Source organism: Lycium barbarum, chromosome 7 (assembly GCF_019175385.1).
Source record: "Lycium barbarum isolate Lr01 chromosome 7, ASM1917538v2, whole genome shotgun sequence".
Lineage (NCBI taxonomy): Eukaryota > Viridiplantae > Streptophyta > Magnoliopsida > Solanales > Solanaceae > Lycium > Lycium barbarum.
In genome coordinates, this window is record NC_083343.1 from 127,066,114 (window position 1) to 127,087,858 (window position 21,745).

The 21,745-nt window shown below is 34.2% G+C and overlaps 2 protein-coding genes across 3 annotated transcripts; one reads left to right on the plus strand and one right to left on the minus strand.

Annotated features, from left to right (window-relative positions):
- The first annotated feature begins 588 nt into the window (after nt 1-588).
- LOC132604296 (poly(ADP-ribose) glycohydrolase 1-like) lies at nt 589-10,728 on the plus strand. 2 transcript variants are annotated; one of them, XM_060317746.1, is made up of 11 exons: nt 589-902; nt 2,999-3,187; nt 3,941-4,044; nt 5,220-5,424; nt 5,505-5,609; nt 6,364-6,482; nt 6,650-6,793; nt 8,541-8,661; nt 8,808-9,008; nt 9,492-9,554; nt 10,358-10,728. In XM_060317746.1, exons 1-11 carry the CDS (start codon nt 654-656, stop codon nt 10,469-10,471), a joined length of 1,614 nt encoding a protein of 537 aa, XP_060173729.1. In that variant the 5' UTR covers nt 589-653; the 3' UTR covers nt 10,472-10,728. The 2 variants fall into 2 exon arrangements, with proteins under 2 accessions (XP_060173729.1, XP_060173728.1); XM_060317745.1 differs by having other exon boundaries at nt 591-902; nt 10,331-10,728.
- Nucleotides 10,729-15,743: 5,015 nt separating this feature from the next.
- On the minus strand, nt 15,744-17,095 carry LOC132602600 (acetylajmalan esterase-like). Its single transcript, XM_060315413.1, has one exon. The coding sequence runs from the start codon at nt 17,093-17,095 to the stop codon at nt 15,965-15,967; it is 1,131 nt and encodes a 376-aa protein (XP_060171396.1). The 3' UTR covers nt 15,744-15,964.
- Nucleotides 17,096-21,745: the final 4,650 nt, after the last annotated feature.

Sequence of the window (21,745 nt, forward strand, 5' to 3'; positions counted from 1 at the left end):
GGGATTTAATATCTATTATATATAAATATAAATTAATTTTAATCTTATATATGTAGCGTAATTTTTCATCTAAGGGGTTGGGATGAAACCATCAATCCTTCCTAGCTCCGCCCCTAATCGCGGAGCTAGAATTTTTAATTTATGTTTTGCAGACTATAATTTTCTTTTTTAACTGGGTTCTAATGGGATATTTTTATATGCTATTCTATGATTAGGGCTTTTTAAATGAGTTGAGCAGACGGATTAAAAGAGGGGCAATTTGTAGGATTGCCCTTCGCGGGGGTTTAATTTTTGCCCCTCAAATTGATGGTTTTTAATTAAAACAGAATTGCAGAGTTAAAGGGCAAAAGTTAAAAGATCACCAATTTGAGGGATAAAAATTAAAGACCACCCAAATGAAGGGCAATCCGTGCAAGAGTTTAAATGAGCGAGGAGATTTAGTTGAAAAAAATGTGTCATATAGGTGGCACGTAAGAAAATTTAGGGGGAATATTGGATTTAACTCATAAGGGTTAAATATTATATTAAAGTTGAATGATAAAGGTAAATATGACACGGCAAATATTACCCTTTTCCCTTTATAAAATGGAAGTAACAGTCTGTGTAGGCATTCAACGAACTGTGTAACAGCAACAGGAAGAGAAGGTCTTATAATGGAGAACAGAGAGGACTTGAAGTCAATCCTTCCCTTATTACCCCTTTCACTCCAATCATCTTCACTTTCTTGGCCACAGCCAGTAATTGAAGCACTTAAATCTCTCTCAAAAGGTCCTCATCAAAGCAACGTTGACTCTGGGGAAGTCCTTTTCATCGCCATTTCGGATATTCGACACTCTCTCAACCTCCCTGATTTTTCCATTGATACTTCTGCTTCTCATGGTTTTGCTCTCTTCTTCGATGATGTAAGCTTATCTTTCCCTTCTCTTAAAAAAAAAAAACGCGGCTAGGTGCACTAAGCCCCCGCTATGTGCGAGATCCGGAGAAGGGCCGGACCATAAGGTCTATTGTACGCAGCTTTATCTTGCATTTTTGTAAGAGGCTGTTTTCACGACTCGAACCCGTGACCTCCTGGTCAATTACTTCTATCTTTTCCTTCTCTGTCCATATAAATTTAAAAAAATCAGTTTTGAACAGAGATGGAGCCAGGATTTTAAGTTTATTAGTTGTGAACCACACTGGGTTTGGTAGAATACTTTTACTGCATGTTAATATTATGTGATGAGGGCCTTTTTAATGGATTGGACTGGCGGGTTAAAAGAATTTAGATGGATGAGTAGATATAGGTGGAAAAAAAAAATGTGTCACATAGAAGTCACGTAGGAAAATTTAGGAGTAACATTGAATTTAACTGATGACGGTAAATATGACACTAAAAGTTGGATGGAAAAGGGTAAATATGACTCTAAAATTGGATGATAAAGACAAATATATTAAAAAAGTATAACCAACTAGTACAAATATAGCTTATTTGTAAGACCAGAAGGACAAATATAAAATGGAAGCAACAGTCCGTTTAGGCATTCAACTAACTGTGTAACAGCAGCAGGAAGTGAAGGTCTTGTAATGGAGAAGAAAGAAGACTTGAAGTCAATCTTTCCCCTTCTCTGTCCATATAAATTTTATAATCAGTTCAGAATTTTTAGTTTATGTGTTGGGGACCACAATTCTCTTTTTTTAAATTAAGTTTTGGTTGAATATTTGACATATTATTCTGTTATGGGAGCCTTTTAAGTGGGTTGATCGGGCGGGTTAAAAGAGTTTAAATGGGTGAGTAGATTTAGTTGGAAAAAACATAGGAGCGCACGCCATGTAGGAAAATTTATATGTGGACATTGGATTTAACTGATGAGGAGTAAGTATGACTCTAAAATTGGATGATAAGAGCTAACGAGGGGCAAATATAACTTATTTGTGAGAGAAGACTTGAAGTCAACATTAACTCCGGCGAAGTCCTTTTCATCGCAATTTCTGATATTCAAAACTCTCTCCCTCCCCTATTTTTCCATTGACACTTGTGCTTCTCATGCACATATAAATTATTCAATTTGGTCTGTTTATTCTGAAAAATTTGCATGTGTGAGCTTGTTCACGTTGCCGCTCACACCCAGGATAAAAGAGGAGGGTTGTGGTAGGCTGGCAGTTAGCTTAAAACTTGTCAGTTTGTGATAAATTCTCATAACACATGCTTCCTCTGTTCCAATTTAAGTGTCTTACTTTCCTGTTTGGTCTGTCCCAAAAAGAGTCTCTCTTTCTATATTTAGTAAGTTTTTCAATTCCAACATTCTACGTAATAAGTTGATGACCGTAAGATTTAAAAGACTTATACACATGTTTAATTTAAGACCACAAAATTCAAAAGTTTTTCTTTTCTTTCTTAAACTTTGTGTCAAGTCAAACTAGCGCACTTAAATTGGGACGGAGGGAATACTATATTTTATTTGGTATGATGATGATATGAGTTTCGTATATTCACTTTTATTGCCCTCAACATGTTTGGTACTGATGTGTAGTAGTTGTAGTCAATGACAAGTTGGAGCACCGCCTGTGGGTTTGCAGGAATCCAGTAGTTTTTGGGGAAAATTACAGCCCAATGCCTTTGGGTGATCTAGTTTTACAAAATATGACCAAATGTAGGTTTTGCACATTTATACGTATAATATACATATGCTATACATATAATATACAATAATATACACAATCAGTGTGTAGGTTTTGTATATATCGGTCATATTGGTAAATAAATTTGGCCGAACCGTACATATTGGTAAGTTTTTGCTCAGACCCGGTATATATATTAAGAAATCCATTAACTATTTATAAATATTTGATTGGGAATCCAATTTATATTAAATTGAGGTCGCTATAGGAGCTCATAAACTTCAAGTTCTAGATCTGCCTCTGGGCTTGTAGTGTGTATATTATGAAAACATGTTGGAAATTTTTTGAATGTTATTGGAACTGATTGAATTGTCTTCGAAATGCTGGATTGTTTATACAGTTGCTTCCTAGGGCTGAAGCTGCAAAATGGTTCGAAGAGGTGGTGCCGCACTTGGCTAATTTGCTTGTGAAATTGCCTTCATTATTAGAAACTCACTATGAGAATGCTGATGATGGAGTTTTGAAAGGAGTCAAAACGGGTCTTCGCTTGTTAGAATCACAAGAGCCTGGCATTGTCTTCCTTAGTCAGGTAGTAGTTTAGAAGTTTTGTTTGTAAAACCACCCCTTTTACCCTCCTTTGGTTTGTTTACTGCTCTAGTGTAAAGAATGGAAAGGTTCAGATTAGGAGAATCAACATATTAATTTACACATTGATTAGTTTCTCTGGTTTGCTTTTTGCAACAAAATTTATATATAAAGCAACTATGCACATATGTCCGGATCCTACGGCTATGTGTATGTCCTTTACTTAATGTCGTAGCTGTGGTTGTGGCCAAGAAGCAGGCAGGAAAGGAGCTATCCTTCTTCAAAGGATTTTTTTTTTTTTCCTTTGAAACTGGTAATGTTCTATTCCCCAGCATAGGATATGCTGGAGATCTTCACAAAAAGGGGAAAAAGAAGAGAAAAGAGGAAAGAAACTACTTACAAAGAACCTAACCAATCTACAAGACTACAAGCTCTGTTTCCTCTATACTTTTCTCTTTACACCAAAAATAAAAAGATACAATACTATTCCATTTACCTTTCTGAATAGAAAGGAATTAGCTTAAAGTTTAAGCGATGAGGAATCCCATTTCTGGATTTCTTCCCATACCGGATATGCACAACCGAGTTCAGGTAACAGTCTGAGATTCATATGGATACTCCACAGCTAGCTCCAAAATAAATTGGTTTCATACTTCTTTTACTCCTTCAAACGATTTCTGCAGCAGAATCTGATTATTCAATGTTTTAACAAGCATCTGTAGCATGTGTTGTCATGATTTTCAATTTTTTTTCCCAGGAATTAATCGGTGCTCTTCTTGCATGCGCGTTGTTTTGTCTATTTCCTACCAGTGATAGAGGTGCCAAACATCTTCCAATGATCAACTTTGATCACTTATTTGCGTATGTTTCATCAACTGGCTGTTTTTATTATTGCATCCATGCTTTATTTTTCCTATTTGTGTCTCATGTATCTTCCATGTCAGATCTATTTTGACTGATTAAAAGAATTCTTTCTTGTAAATAGTGTAATGAAAAGTTATAGGGGCTCTGCACTCAATTAACTATCATGAAGTCCTTCATTTTGTTGTTCTTCTCTTTGGTCATCTTTACGAATTGCTTCTTATTTTATCTGCAGTCTTCTGATGTTAATGTTTAATATCTTGTAGAGAACAGTTTTAGCAGAAACCTAAGTTGCGCGGACTCTTCACTTTAGATGCCGCACCTGTGTCAGATACTTCAAAAATACACTACTTTTGGAGTATCCAACATGCACCCGCTGACATTTTTGAAGAGTCCGAGCAACATAGGCAGAAACAATCTACTCTCAGTTCCCAAATTTGTCAATATTAGTTGTTGTAATCTGAAAATTGACATCACTTCTCCATCTAATGATACGGTTTAGATATATAGTTTCATTAGGTTGATAATTAGATTGTAAGTTCTTAATTGTGGTGTATAACTGTTGACCAGAATGAGTTACAGAGAGTTGAAGCATAAGTGGTGGTGAGTAGTTTTCTTTTCCACCAAACTGATGTCTTTTTATATGCATTCTGATCTAGCTCTGAGTGGATTTTTGACTAAATGAGAAGTTTTATGAAGTGTGATCATCTTTGAGAGAGTAAATTTTGTAAAACCATAGAGAATGTTGAACCAAGAATTTTACTAAATTATTTAGTGATCAGTTTGAACCAAGAACTGTTAAAATTTCTGATAGGAATTCTTTTACTTCCTCTTCCTATGCCCCTTTCGTTTGAATATGAATATTTCTCCATCCATCTCTATATATCAGTTGAGTTTTGCTTAAATTGAGATTTTGAAATTTGAATTTACCTGGAGGTCCTGGACAAATTTTTCTAGATGCATGTCGAAATAATTAGGAAGTAGTGTCTTACCTTGGTGTTAGTGAGGGTATCTAGAGCCTGTCGAAAGCAGCGTATAGTTGTATGTTCCAAAACTTCTAATGGTTGTAGTACACTTTATATTGTGCTCTTTCATAGTTACACTATGGTCTTTAAATATGTAAGATTCCTTAAATCGAATTAATGGAGTTCATGCGCTCACATACATGTTTTCAGGTGTCTACATGATCATTATGAAAAAGCACTTGAAAATAAATTGAGGTGCATTGTTCACTATTTTGGGAGGATATGTTCATCTATGCCAGCGGGCTATGTGTCTTTTGAGCGAAAAGTTCTTTCTGTGGAATATAGTCCATCTTGTATTCCCTATCCAAAGGAAAGAGTATGGAGCCAGTCCAACATTTCCCTTTGCCATATTGAGGTAAGAAGTAAACTGTATTCTCCATCAAATTATTATGTTTCATTTTTTTACACGTACGGTATATTTGTGTTTCTTTCTAGACTTCCATTTCAGGCTTAATTGAAGATCAATCTCGTGAAGCTATTGAAGTTGATTTTGCTAACATGTATTTAGGAGGTGGTGCTCTCGTTAGGGGCTGTGTGCAGGTTCCTTTCTGGACACTCTTTCTTTTTCATATTTTTGAATATAATGGTAACCATTATTGTCAAAATTAATAATTTGCCAAAAATAATTCATCAAACGGGTTGCTTTTGTCACAATGCATTGCACCTTTTGCCTTTGAAAATGGAGATTTTCGTCTAATTCCTTAAGTGAATGCACTGCATAAAAACCTCCTTATATATTTATTTTGATGAAGAGGAGAACCGATATATTGTCTATTGATCTTCAACATTGAGAATGAAATCGCCATTATCATTTTGTCTGTTGCTTACCATAAAAAAACAGTCTTTTGTAGTGACGAGTAAAATGACTAAGGCAAATTTATGTTTTGTAAGCACTTACACCTTCTCGTTTTTCAGAAAAGGGTGTCTGCAGCTCGTGTTAGCTAGGTTTTTACTTGCAAAGTAACTGAACCAGCTAAGTTGGTTTATTAAATATTTAAATCAAACCACAGATCATACAATTTACTGGTTTCGTTTCTTTGTCAGTTCGGTGGATTTTTTCTGGTGTTATGGATTTTTTCCTTTTAAAAAAATTTCATGAAAGAAATGGTGCTGAGTGACATTAACGGTTAAGATAGAGAATCTACCACCCTACAAGAACAAGAAGCAATAGACATCTATTGCATGGCACCTTTTTTTCTTTTTTTTTTCTTATCTTCCAAGTTACCACCCCTAGTTTGATGGTTGGAATGTATATGTTCAAAGAGAATATCTAATAGGTAATTTTCTGTTTTAGGAAGAAATTCGGTTTATGATCAATCCAGAGTTAATTGCTGGCATGCTTTTCCTGCCGTGCATGGCAGACAATGAAGCGATAGAAATTGTTGGTACAGAGAGGTTTTCAAGTTATACCGGGTGAGTTTAGATAGAGAATCAATTGCGTACTTGCACCACATCACCAAGTTAAATTAGAACAAATAGCGCTTGCTGATTTGCTGGAGCTGTAATTCCATGCATTCTTTTGCTGACATTTGGGCCTTTAATTGCAATTCAGCTTATTTTGCATCTTTCAATTGGTGAAGGTATGCCTCTTCTTTCCGTTTTAATGGTGACTATGTCGACAAAAAGGACAATGACGTTCTTGGAAGGCGTAAGACTAGGATAGTTGCAATAGATGCATTGTGTCACCCGGGAAAGAGCCAGTACAGACTTGAAGGCCTTCTAAGGTACACAAGTTTCCGTACTCTTTTAAAATGCTTATATGGAATATAATTCTTTCATGAAGTCTGTTGGGTCCTTAAACAGATGATACTGAACCCTGTAAGTATTGGATTATCCTTTAGGTACAATTAGGTTCTATTTTGTCTGTTAATTAGTTTATTGAGAGGTCAAATGGGAGAGCGAGAAAAAGTCCATGAGCTTATGCTCGGAGTTGATGTAAATTGGCTGATCATATGTGGACATTCATGAATTTTGAAGAAAGATTGAAAGTAGATATTTTGTGAATGGAATTTCTTGATTATTCCCTAAGCATGTTGGGGTTTAAATAGGCTTACATAGGAATACATGATATCTAAAAAAGAAAAAGAAGGTAATTCCTAATTAAAGGGAAATTTTCCCCATATTTACAAGGAACAAATTCTTTTCATATTAGCATTTTCCTAGTTCTTAACGCCCCCCACCCCCAAGTTGGAGTGTATATGTTGTATGCTCCTCATTTTCCGCAAATATACTCAATTCTGGAGCTACAGGGCGACCTTGTAAGAATATCTACAAACTCATTAATTGATAAAATTGCACCCCCACTGAACCTTTTGTAGAATGAAATGACAATATACTTCAATATGTTCCATTCTTTCATGATACAATGTTGAACTGTGACCACGTCATCTAGAAGTATGTTTTTAAGAGAGTACACTTATTATACTTAATTATATATTCAATACGTCCCCTTATGTGCGACTATGATTCTATTCATGGTCAAGCACATGAAACTTCTCTTAATGATTGGTGGCGATGAGTTGAACCCAGAATCTTTGTCTACTATGTTATCGTGTGAATAATGAAGTAAAAGTAGATATTTTGGTCATATAATCCTCTAAAGTTACAGTCTTGTCTAATCTTGTATGACAGCACTCTCTAGGACACTTATCTTGTGGATATGTTGGACTTCTGCGAGATTAGAGTCACAGAGATGAGGATGCTAAGATGGATATGTGATCTTGCAAGATAGACAAGATAAAAAATGACCATATTTAGCAAAAAGTGCAAATAACGCACATCAAGTATAAAATAAGAAGTCGCTTGAGATGGTAGAGTAATATTTTTTTCCCTTTTCATGCGAGTCTGTTGAATTGATAGGTAGCATTTTTTACACTGAGGGTGAGACATATGTGAAATCTAAAATCCTAACCTTTGGTCTATAACCCGTGGACCTTTTGTATTTATAGCAAAAATGCTGAGAATGAAATAAGGTACTACTCCCTCTGTCCCAATGTATGTATTACTTTCGCTTCCCGAGATTCGAACTGCATGAATTTTGACCAACGTTTTAAGATGTATTTTTTCACCAAATTGATATGAGAAAAGTTGCAACTTATAGTACTTTTCATGTCGTTTTCATAGATATAAATTTTAATCTTAAAATATTGAGTTAATCTAATCCATTTTAGCTTCAAAGTTTAGTCAAATTGACTCTCAAAAGCGAAACAGAGGGAGTACTAAATATGTTATTGGGGTAAAAGGCTAAAAGCTTATGGGTAGAGTATATTCTCAGATGTTATTAGATCGAGCTGGGGAGTGGAATTCATTTAGCAAAACCATACTGGGGAATGACTTGACTGATTTGCTGGCTTCAAGTATCTGCTGACTAGAAGTTGAATTCATTAAAATGGCTTCCTGTCCAGCTGACTACAAAGGATTAGTATTTGGTTGTTTATGCTTTATTGATGATAAGTCGAATATATTGCTCAGGGAGATTAACAAAGCATTTTGTGGCTTCATGGATCAATACAAGTGTCATCAGTATCAACAGCTTTTCAAAGATGATCAAAACGTTAAAGCCACCGGTGGAAAGTCCATTGCTAATCTTTTGGTGGGATTTCCTTTTGTCATGTTTTTAAAATCTCCCTCCTTTTATTATTTCCTTTTGCTCCGCTTTCCCAGATATTTACAGGCATTTCAATTAGCTTTTCTTCATTTGACGTGCTCTTTGGTTTTCCATGATCTTGTGTCCAATAGTCGCTTGGTCATACTTCAACCTCCTCCCAAGCAACTGAGGAAACATCGGGTAACCAATTAATCAGAAATCATGAGGGTCACAATGGGCAACCTTTAGACAATCCGCATGAAATTGGGGTTGTGACTGGAAATTGGGGCTGTGGTGCTTTTGGAGGAGATCCTCAGCTTAAAGCTATGCTTCAATGGATTGCTGCATCTCAGGTTGTTCTTTCCCCTTGGACATTTTTCTGCATTTTTATATGGGAAGTATTCGGCACATGCGAGGCAAAGAGCAGTTGCTTTTCACCTATTTGATATATATTTCTGGTGCCTTTTTTGTGGAATAAATGTATCTGGTGCTTTCTTTTGAATGTCTGAACGCAATCTATTACTCTCCCCCTTTTAATATGCATCATAATTCTTAGCTTTAGTTTAATAATCTTTGAATTCTTGAAACTCGTAATGGTTTGGGTGTTATTACTACTTATGAAATGTGCTAGACGTTTAGGCTTTTGGAAAGGGAAAATGAGTCATATAGACAGCAATGGAGGTAGTAAGATGTCAAATATCACAAATCGTCTTTTGGATATGATATGCCATTTCCCCCCTTAAACTGCTTCTCTGTGTTCATTTTACTTTGAACATCTTTTCTCCATCTTTTATCTTCTTTTGTATTGAAATTTTGTCTCCCTGCATATCGTACAGGCATTGAGACCTTTCATCTTGTATTACACATTTGGCCTGGAAGCATTTCAGATGCTGGACCAGGTACTGTCATCTGTTAATTATTCTATAAGTTTCTTTTGACTTTGAACTGATATATTTACTCCTAAGGACATTTGCCAGAATTGATATTTGTCTATATCTTTGTTATAATGTCTGAAAGTAAAATTCTTGGTCTGCTCTTAAGGATTTAAAGCTGGATTTTTCACTAGCTAGGAAACCTGCTCACTGAATTAATTACTAAAAGGGAAATGAAAAAAGTGGATGTTTGCCACTACATTCACTTGGGTACTTTTTTATTTCTGTCGGTGTTTTTTGATCAACTCATGTGTTCCTTCCTTTTGTTTTCGTCACCATTTTCGTTCTTTTGCCCTTTCCCTCCCTGACCTTTTTCTAAGTTTTGTTGGTTGTGAAGGGAAAATTTAGCATTATTGACATTTGTGTAGGGTAAGAATTCACCTGTCGATAGAAATGGTAAATCCATGAATTTACTGTTAAAGACTCTTGGAGGTGTTGGTTAAGGGCCTTTCAAATTGATGCTTATCTTGGAAGAAACGATAGATGCTTAGGGATTGATCATTAGGAAATCTTGCATGTTGGTTATTATAGCTTCAGCATCAATTAACTTCACTTTAGTTTCCATGATGAAAACCTATCTTATCCTGGCTTCAGGACTCTACTTTATTATTATTATACAGCAGAAACATCTTCTGTTCATGCGTAGAATGCATCTGCCAATTTGTCCAAAACATACAATTTAAACCTGCAAGCTGTGGAAGCTTATATCCTTGTGATATTTCTTTGTTGAAAACTTGGTCTAGGTGACTCAATGGATTGTTTCACATCAGTGGACTGTAGGGGAGCTTTGGAATGTGTTGGTGGAATACTCGTCTCAGAGATTGAGGGGAGAAACTAGAGTAGGCTTCTTCAATTGGCTCCTTCCGTCGTTGTCTTCTCAATGACGTTGCCATGCTCAACTATTCCTATGATGATCGAGTTTTCCGGGCAGTTTAGCTTAATAACGTTACACGGTTCCTGTATATGCCATTTCTTCTTATTGTATTATAAGGTTAAAGGTATCATCATGGCTCTATCTTTATCCTGGCTGTCCGAAGCGGAGCCAGAATTTGAAGTTTGTGGGTTCGGGATGTTAATTTGTTTAAATTACTGAGTTCTGAAGTAATAATTTATACCTATTCAATGAATTTTTCAAGACAAATACAGGGTTTAAAACCAAAGTTACTGGGTTTGGCCGAACCCGCAAGCCATATGCTGGCTCCACCCCTGCTGCTGTCAGCCTACTGTGGGAGCTTTCCTGGTTTCTTCGAACGTGGGACCAACCATGCAAAGCTCACATAGGTGGAGTTGTTGGTTAGATGAAGTTCTAGTTGTTATTATTACATTTTTATTTTAGTCATAAGTTAGATACTTGTTATCAGTGTTGAGTAATTGCGATTTAGAGAATCCCTACAGAAAAATGATTCGTACTGGATTGGAATGAATAAATCTGAATAAAGCCGGATGGTTACAACATAGTTTTACAATCGAGACCAACTAGTTTTGTATTTCTAATATATATAAGTGTCTGAGAGGGACGAACATAGTAACAACAAATTATACAAAAAGCTGTCTGAGTTGTACACTAAATTTGGACTTTTTTCAATTGTACTTAGTTTCTGTTTTTTTTTTTTTTTTTCCAGTTGTGGATCCACTTCATTTAACAAGTACTACTATTTGGTTTGTCACCTGTACACGTATTAAGTTATTATATTTCGTTACTTCTACACTTCATTTTATACACTAAATTTGGACTTATTTCAAATGTACTTGGTTTCTTTCCTTTTTTTTTTTTCCAGTTATGGGTCCACTTCATTTAACAAGTAAGACTACTTGGTTTACCACCTATACACTTGTATTCTATTTTTTACGTTATCATATTTCTTTACTTATATGCTGCATTTTATTACTCTATTATAGAAAACACATGAAATTGTACTCTAAGCAGGGATTATTAATATGTGTACATTTCAGTAGTTTAACATTAATTCTACCTCTTGTGTGTTTACTTTTTAGGTCCCCACGTGTCCGCAGTGTCTCAATTGTCCTTTCATTTCCTTCATTTGGCATATACTCCCTCTGTCACAATTTAAGTGTCTAAGTTTAACTAGATACGAAGTTTAAAAGATAAAAATAGACTTTTGAATGTTGTGGTTCTAAATTAAAAATATGTATAATATAATAAAATATCGTTTGAATTTTTGTTGTTATAAACTTGACATGTAGAATATTTGAATTGTCAATTTACTAAATATAAAAAGAGGCGGACATAAACAAAAAAGATAAATTTTAACAACAATTGAGAAATTAAGGGGGAAAATAAGAGGAAAAGAAGCAAAATATGGAGATTCACTAAGGAGAATCACAGTATCCATTGTAAAATATACAAACCATAAAGACTATCTAAAGTGAGTAACCAAATTAATCATGTTGGCCCCGTGCATCGCATGTCTTAATTGTCCTTTCATTTTCTTCATTTGGCATACACTCCTTCAATTTAAGTGTCTAAGTTTGACTAGACACGGAGTTTAAGAAATAAAAATAGACTTTTGAATCTTGTGGTTTTAAATTAAAAATATGTATAATATAATAAAATATCCTTTGAATCTTGTGATTATAAACTTGACATCCGTTCACTTTCACTTGTCCACTTTTGACTTTGCACCCCCGTAAGAATTAATAAATGAAGTATTTATTTTACTATAGTACTCATATTAATTGGTATATAGTCTCATTGGACTTGGAGAATGATTCGAAAATGAGTAATCAATGTTAAGGGTAAAATAAGAAAAAAAAAAAGTATGTCTTTTCTTGATATGCTAAAAGTGACAAGTAAAGTGAAAATCTATTTTTAGTATACTGGACAAGTAAAAGTGAACGGAGGGAGTAAGATATTTGAATTGTCAACTTACTAAATACAAAAAGAGGCGTACATAACCAAAATAAAACAAATGTTAACAACAATTGAGAAATTAAGGGAAAAAATAAGAGGAAAAAAATTAAAATATGGAGACTCACTAAGGAGAATCGCAGTATCTTTTGCAAATTATATAAACCATAAAAACTAACTAAAATGAGTAACTAATTTAATCATGTTGGATCCCGTGAATCGCACGGGCATAGTTTGCTAGTTGTGATATAATTGATTGATTGATATTAAAATTGGGTGAAAGGTATTGAAAAGAAGAAAAGATATTTATTACTCCTAAAGGTGGGCCAGTAAATTACCATATGCTGCTTGAGCATATGATAATTTTATTAAATTGGAAATTACACGTTCAAATGTTTTTATAACCGTGATCGTTAGGTAGGTTTCACGAGATACCTGTTACCTCTTATCACAACATAAATCTAGTAATTCTGTCAGTCAATGTTAAGTCACGTGGGAAGAAATCACCAATCAATGTTAAGTCACGTGGGAAGAAATCACTAGTCAATGTTAAGTCACGTGGGAAGAAATCACCAGTCAATGTTAAGTCACATGAGAAGAAATCACATTGTTTTTAGTTTCTGTTGGGATTTGAACCATGGTCACATGATTTCCACTCACTTCATTGACTATTAGGTCACACCTCGAGTGTTACAATTTTTCTCTACCTCTCCCTTTCACAATTGAAAATATGAATTATGAAAACAATGCTCAGAATTTATGGACGACAAGTAAGGTATATTCTCAAGGCATATACTTCTAATGGAATATGGATATTCTGAGCATATATTATCAGCCTTACAAATTACAACAAAACATTGGCAATTGCTATCTTAGTTTCTTCTTACAATATTATTCAAGGCCTTGTGTATAGGTATATTCTAGAATTCTGTAGTTATGGATTTGTTTGTTGATGGTCATCTATTCATAAGTTAATATGCCATGATTAGATGAACATCAACAAACATCTTCATCACTTCATGTTAATGCCAAGATTATCAGTTTATTACCTTATACAGTTCTAATCCTGTATTTAGGTATCTTATATTATTATTCTTTTCCAATTTTTGTCTTACATCTCAGTAAAAAGGTAGTGATTCTGCTAGTAGAATCTTTGCATTTTCATTTTAGGTCCTTTTACTTTGTATCAAGGAGTTATAAGTTGCTGTTTTCTACTTTCACATTTCCTCCAAATTTCTCGTACCATAAACAATCTTAACTCAATGCTCTTTGAGGAGTTTGAGTTGTCAAGAAGATAATTTGATTTTGGCCTGTTTGCCTTCACTAGATGCAACTCTTATTTAGTCCGAGGTTTTCCCAACTCATATTCGTAATTTTACTGTTATAGTGGATAAAATTCAGCTACTTTACTATGACAAAAGTTAGTTCTATGATATTAACTTTATAGTGGATAAAGTTTGATTATGATCATACATGAAAATTAACCTGAAAAACAAGAGCTTAACTATTAATTTTCAAAAATAACCATTCTTTTTTTTCCCCCCCACCTATCGGTGAAGAAGAAAGCACACATTCTCATTAAATTTTGAACACAATTCCTGACTTTGCCGCTGCCCACTAATTGGAATCTAAATTTTCTTTTGTAGTACATCAGTGTAGGTGCTAGCTTTATCGTGATCCAAAGGACTCAATTGGAATCTTAATTATTTTACGTATTGTGCATGTGTTAGATTGATAACCTTAATTTGGCTCATGGAAGTACAAAATATTTACAATATTAAGAAATATGTACTACTAAGTCATAGCAATAAAATATTACTACTAGTTTAATCATAGTACTGAATCACTTGCTAACTGCTAATCATAGTAGTATTAGATTAGATAGTTATGACAAAATACTATTTTCAATCGTGCTTATTTCGTTTTATATGTATTTGGAACTTTGGACTGTCCTGTGCAACTTGCCCTTATTTTAATCCCAATGGAGTCGTCGTTAATAGGCTTTAGGTGTTTAATTAAGTTGGTGACGAGGTTATATATATATAAAGTTTTTGTTGCTATGTTTTAAAAGTGGAATGTATTGTAGATTATAATTAAATATGGATTTTATTTCGTGTATCTTTATAAAACTTTTTTTCTTTTTCTTGAGGTAATGTTCTCTTATGGCCACTTACAATTTTGAATAGAAGAAAATGATTTCTTCAGATCTTGTATGTTATTTTTAGACCTCTGCGTAAAATTGAAAATCTCTTGTGAAAATGACATAAAATCAAAAATAAATTTATAAAGAGTAACAACATCAATTGACTCTTTTTCTTGAGGAAAATAATAAAAATCTACCACATCTTTCTCTTTTCACGGGGGAAGAGGGTCACAAATTTCTCTAAAAGGATCTTCCTTCCTCAGTTAAGCAACATCCACAATATAATTTTTCAGAATTAGAAATTTCTATGGGGAGAGACTGAGAGCATTTGTGGAAGAAATTCGGTAGAGAGTGATATTGTGAGGTATTTCCTTGTGATACTTGTGAAAAATTTACTCTCCTCTGTATTATTTCTGAAATTCTCTGCTTTTGTGCTTGGTCGAAAATACATTTTCCACCCAAATTAAAAATATAGTTTTAGACCTCATGAGGTTGAAAACTGAATTTTCGATTTAAATATAATTTATTATTTTCGACATCGTGATGTCAAAATTTGGATAAATATTATAAAAAATATTTTTTAAAAATTATTTCGACCTCATGAGGTCGAAATCATTGCAATATTGTTGCCAGGTTTCAACCTCATGAGGTCGAAATTCAAATTTCTGGGATGAATTTCGACCTCATGAGGTCGAAATTCTAATTTCTAATTTTGAGGTCGAAATTACCTTTTTTTAGTGATTATACTTCTCTGGTAGTATTATTTTGTGTTATCTTTATTAACACACACTCAATCATTTCTTAATATTCAGCTCACTCAAAAATTATTTTATGATTTTATTGTTATAATTATAGGTAAAATTCAATTATTTTAACGTGATAAAAGTTATTAGACCTGTATATTTACTCTTATAGTGAATTGAGTTCAATTATGATCATACGTGAAAATTAACCCAAACAACAAGGGTTTAACTACAATATTTATTTGCAACAACAATCATTCTTTTATTCACCTTTATTATTTCCAAAAAAGATACATCTGACTACAATCAATGCACCCAAATACCCAACAAAGAAAATATTCAAAACCCAACAACTAGACATTCGTACACAAGAGAAAAGGGCACATCTCATCAAAGTCAATTTAAACACCCAAATAACCAACAAAGAAAATATTCAAAACTCAATAACTAGACGGTACACAAGAAGAAAGGACACATCTCATCAAAGTCAAATTAAACACCGAAATAACCAACAAAGAAAGTATTCAAAACTCAATAACTAGACGGTACACAAGAAGAAATGACACATCTCATCAAAGTCAAATTAAATACCCAAATAACCAACAAAGAACGTCTTCAAAACTCAAGAACTAGACAATACACCCGAATCTCCGAGACCGTAACAACCAAATTTTGGAAAGGCGTTCTTGATGACAATGTCCGAAATACGATGATAAGCTTCATCTGTCAAATGAAGGCCATCCCAATTGACGTATTGAGCCGGATTAGGACATAATCCGTCACCAGGTGTTACACATTGTCCGGCACCACCACAACATCGACAACATGGAGATACCAATGTGCTCGTATTAAATCCCAACCAAGGAGCAAAGCGAAAAATAGTCCTAAATGCACCATAGTAATCCCCATAGACGATTTTAGCATGTGGGAACTCACATTGTAGATTTGCAAGAGCTTTCTTCAGTTTAGTGTTGTGGTACGTAGCGAAACGATTATAAAATCTCAAGCAACCAAATTGGTCATAAGCATTGGGATTAGAGTTGGGAAATCTTGTTAGGTATCCAGATAGACATCCGAACGGAAAAACTCCTGGAACCAAAATGCGAGTTGCCCCTAGCTGGATCATATCTCTGATGGCACTTAGAATGCCATCAATAACTACAGGAACGTATGTCCGGACTTCAGGTTCTCCCATATTTCGTGCGAGACTATTCCAGTAGTCAACTCCACCGAATTCTCCCAAGACTATGAGAGAGTTCCTGAGAGTTTGTGCACAATGGGTCCCACATGTGGACTGTAGATGAGATTTAAACCACTCTAATTGAGCGGGGAGAGGAACATTAAAGGGGACCAATGGAACCTTCCTAGTAGCCCAAAAAGAGTTATTCAGCGCGGTGGCACCAGCAACAGCAAAGTTGGCTCCTTGACTAAAAGAAACACCCGATTTGTCCAAGTAAGGGTTGAGGAAGGGGAGGCTTAGAGCAGAGGCAATGTAGTCAGCAATAATACGACCGTCAGAGAAGCGGCCAGTAGGTTTTTTAAAAAAGGTTTCACCGTAAGGTAGTCCCCAGGCTCGGGCCTGGACATGGGCATTAGGTATACGGATCACATTTCCAGCATCAGCAATAGAATCACCGAGTTGGTAAAGAGAAGTGATGCAACATTTTGTTTTGGCAACACAAGGAGAAGAGTGAAAAAATAAGGTTGTCAGCAAAAGAAAGAAAGAAACTTTGGCTAGAGAAAGAGAAGCCATTGAAGAATGTTTTTGCTTGAAAACTTGGAAGTAGTATAGTGCTATTTATAGTGAGTAATAGATTCAACCCCATGTGCATGTGATTCACTACAAAACATATACTCTAAATATATTATACAGTGCATGTGTTAGGTTTTTTTTTTTCGTGATCCAAAGGCCTTAATTAGTTGGAATCTAAGTTATTTTATGTAGTGCATGTCCTAGGTTTTATTTGCCAAAGGACTCAATTGGAATCCTAATAATTTCACGTAGTAGTGTAATATGCGATATAGTTTGATAACCTTTGGCTAATCGAAATGCAAAATAGTTGTAATTGAAAAACGTGAGACTACTAAGTCTTGGTCTATATAATATTATAACAAAATTAATTAGTTGCCAATAAAGAAAGTTAGCAGCCTAAATACAGATCATTGCCTAAATAATTTATGTAGTGCATGTGCTAGTATGAATACAAGACAAGATGCGTTTAGTTATAGGGAAATTTCTGTCTATGCTATGGTTTTAAAAAATACACTATTAATTAGTACTATACTATATGATTTGAATTTAGATAAAAATAAAATTCCCACTAATTAGGTCAATATTAGAAATAAAATATCATAGCGAAAAGTAATTAATAGCCATAGAGTGTGTAATACTGTTTAATTTGTCCCAAAACCTCCATCACTACATATTCTTTTTTCGATAGTCCAACACACTAAACTTTGCCTAAAAAATTTGTAATTGTATTTTCCTCTGTATTTTGGTACAAGAGAAACTCGAAGTTATAAGTAATTAATTATTTTCATGCAGCTTTGAAACGTATATAGAACCTATGTTTTTTCCAAAAAAAAAAACACTAGTCAAATTAACTCGGGATACATGATTGTCGCATACATGGGAGTTATAACAATAGGTACAAGTCGGACGAATTCAATAGCTTTTGCTTCAATCCTGCATTTATATTAGAAAGTTTACTAAATTAAACTTTGCCTAGTTTGAAATTTTTGAAATTGTATTTTCTTTTCCTCTCTATTTTGAAAGAACATAAACCGGAAGTTAATAAGTAATATTTTTTCACGCAGGGTTGAAATGTCTAGAACCTCTTTTTCTAGTCAACTTAAATCGTGATACAGGATTGTCGTAGACATATGGGAGCTATGATATAATCTAGGTAAGAATCGGGTGGATCCAGTAGCTTTTGCTTAGATTCTCTGTATTTGTATTAAAAAAAATCATTACATATATTCTATGAATATTTAATTTCGGACTCAATAACTAAAAATGAACTATGGTTTCGACTGTAAATTCAAAACTTATAAACCTCGGAAAATATATTCGTTATTGACTGACACACTACCTAATACAAATATTTATTAATACCTATATTTGTGATTAGTATATTTGGAACTTTGGACTGTCTTGTGCAACTTGCCCTCGTTATACGTTTCAATCTAATCCTAATGGGATCTTAATTGTTAATAGGCTTTAGGCCTCGCTAATTATTTTAAGAAAATAATACTATATTGGAATATGAGAGTTGAACTCATACACATTATGTGAAGTTCCTAAAATTTTGAATTAGTAACCTAGAAAATAAACACATTGTTACAATGGTTTAAAATACACAATTAGTATCAAATTATTTTACAGTATTAGGGTACAATAGTAAAATCCAATATATAGAATCATGAGGTCTGAAGTTTAAATTTCAGCGGAGATAAAGACATTATGTGATTTCTTCTCACATCTTTAAATTTTGATAGACAGAGTTACCTGCTAGTACATGTTGCTGGTGAAAGGTAGCAAGTATTCCAAAATATTAGTTGAAGTGCTCGCAAACTGACTCAAACACCACGATTATAAAAATAAAAGAAACTAAATGTGTTTTTTTTTTCCTACATTGAAATGAGTTGGCAGACGTCATGTTTCCTACACTGAAAGGAGTTGGGTGACATCATGGCTCCTACATTTAAAATGAGTTGGCTGGACAGCCAAGATTTAAAGCTTACAAGTTTGAGATTTTACTTCTTTTAAATTACTGAGTTTTAAAATAATAATTATTACATATTTAACAGATTTCATAATTAAATATAAAATCAGAACAAAAATTATTAAGTACGCCCGAATTCGTAAACTATACTCTAACTCTGCTAAGTCATGTGTTTATATTGATTCGAGCATCTTGCCAGTTGCCCTCAGTTTTTTTTTCTTTTTTTTTATAGCAAGTTGCCCTCAATCATATTCTATTCTTGTATTTATTCACTTATTTAAACCGTCTGTGGCAGAAATGCAAGGCAAGGCTGCGTATAATAGATACTTGTGATTCGACCCTTCCTCGGACCCCGCGCATAGCGGAAGCTTAATGCACCTGACTGCCCTTTATTCACTTATTTAATTCTAGAGAAAAACTGTGTGCCTGAAGAACACTATTTGGATTAAAGATCGACTTGTTCTTTTGTACGTAAATTTATTCAATAAAAGCACATGGAATTGGAGTTCTTCTTTGTGCATCATTAACTTCTATAATATTTAGTGCCATCAATGACTAATTCATCCCTTCAAGAAAAATACAACTTAATCCTCTATGATACCCACATCATATATATCATATACTGATAGGGTATTATAGAAGATTGATCCATTCCTTCAAAAAAATACTACGCAGTCCTCTATGATACCCATATGGTATATCATATACTGACAGGATATCATAGAGGACTTGCAGTTCATTCCTTCAAGAAAAGCACTCAGTCCTCTATGATATCATCTTGGTATATATCATATATTGATAGGGTATCACAAATGGCAGATTCATTACAATATTACTCAGTCATCTATGATCTTCACACGGTATATATCATATACTGATACGGTATCATAGAGGACTATTTCATTTCTTCAAGAAAAACACTCGTCAATCCTTTATGATACCCACATGCTATATATCATATCCTATTTACTGGCAAGGTATCATAGAGGATTGTTTCATTCCTTCAAGAAAAAAATAACTCAATCCTCTATTATACCCACATGGTATATATCATATACTAACAGGGTATCATGGTATCATGGATGACTGATTCACTCCTTAATTCTCTATGATACTCACATGGTATATATCATATACTAACAGGGTATCATAAAGAACTTGTTCATTCGTTCCAAAAGAAGCTCAGTCTTCTATGATACCAACCCGGTATATGTTATATACTAATAGGGTATCATAGAGGACTGATTCATTTCTTAAGAAAAAGCTCAGTCCTATATGATATCAACCCCGAGAGGACAAGTTCATTTTGAATTTTTTTTTATCATTTTTAACAAGTTTTTCTTGCAAAAAAAAATAGAAAAAATAATCATATTTTAGACATAAGTTTAACCATTTGCAACAACAATCATGCATTTTTTCCACCTATTGAAGCACACCTCATGATCATAGTCAAAGCACCCAAATATATACCAACGAGAAAGAAAACGGACTCAAACACCCAATAAACAAAATCTTGAAACTCAATAACTAGACAGTTCACTCAAGTCTCCAGAGCTGTTACACCAGAATTTTCAGTTGATGTATCAAGCCTGATTAGCACAAAGATTTAGGGTAGTCAATTCAACACCCTACATCGAAAAATTGTACTACATATATACAAAATTCTACGGTGTATATATCAAAATAATTTTTTTTTTTAATTTAAATTTTGAACACCTTTAGTGAAATTCCTGACTTTACCGCGGATTGGAATCTAAATTATTTTATGTAGTGCACTAGTGTATGTGCTAGTTTTCTCGGGTTTCCAAGGACTCAATTGGAATCTTAATTATTTTATGTATAGTGATGTGCTAGTTTTGTTTTCCGGTGAAAACAGATTTAATCAGAAAATCAGTTAGAGATTTGTTTTTATAGGTTTGAAGACAAATGGGCCGTATCCAATCCCGAGAACTCTTATTGTGAGCACGGTTCGGAGCAACTGAGTGTACGGCTAAAGCAGAAATAAGAACAAGAAGATCAGTCAAAGATTGAAGAAGCTAGCTATATGAAGTAATGGATGAACTCTTGTATGTTGCTTAGAGAGAAATGAGAGATAGGGTTACAAAGTGTAAGCAAGATGATCCTTCCTTCTATCCTATGCTACTCTTATATAAGGCAAAGTTGGACTTTTCAAACCCTAAAGCATGGGTGATGTGACGTGTCTGTCACACCCACGTGGTCTATGCCATAGCGCTCTGATCGAGATTGACGGATGTAACCCGAGTTGGTAAGAGTGGAAGCCAGCTATATGAACCCTCTGGTCACGTGAGGTAACTCCGGGTGCACTTTTCACCCAATACAAGTTTGATAACCTTAATTTGGTTAATATAAGTACAAAATATTTACAGTATCAAGAAATGCGTACTAGTACTAAATAGTCATAGCAATAAAATATTACTACTAAATTAATGATAGTACTTACTGACTTGCTAATCATAGCATTTAGATTGGAAAGTTACGATAAACAACTGTATTTCCAATCGCGTGCTTACTTTTATTTGGAACTTTTTGGACTGTCCCATGCAACTTGCTCTTATTTTTTAAGTTTTTAAGCTAATCCCAATGGACTAATCGTTGCTTTAGGTGTCTAATTAATTTGTAAGTTTTGTTGGAGGTCATATATATTGTGTAGAGTGTTT

Coding starts and splice junctions, on each gene's coding strand:
- LOC132602600 (XM_060315413.1), bottom strand. CDS start 17,095: ATGGCTTCTCTTTCTCTAGCCAAAGTTTCTTTCTTTCTTTTGCTGACA.
- LOC132604296 (XM_060317745.1), top strand. CDS start 654: ATGGAGAACAGAGAGGACTTGAAGTCAATCCTTCCCTTATTACCCCTT. Junction 903..2,998: donor TTGCTCTCTTCTTCGATGAT/GTAAGCTTATCT, acceptor TTGTTTATACAG/TTGCTTCCTAGGGCTGAAGC. Junction 8,662..8,807: donor AGTCCATTGCTAATCTTTTG/GTGGGATTTCCT, acceptor TGTGTCCAATAG/TCGCTTGGTCATACTTCAAC.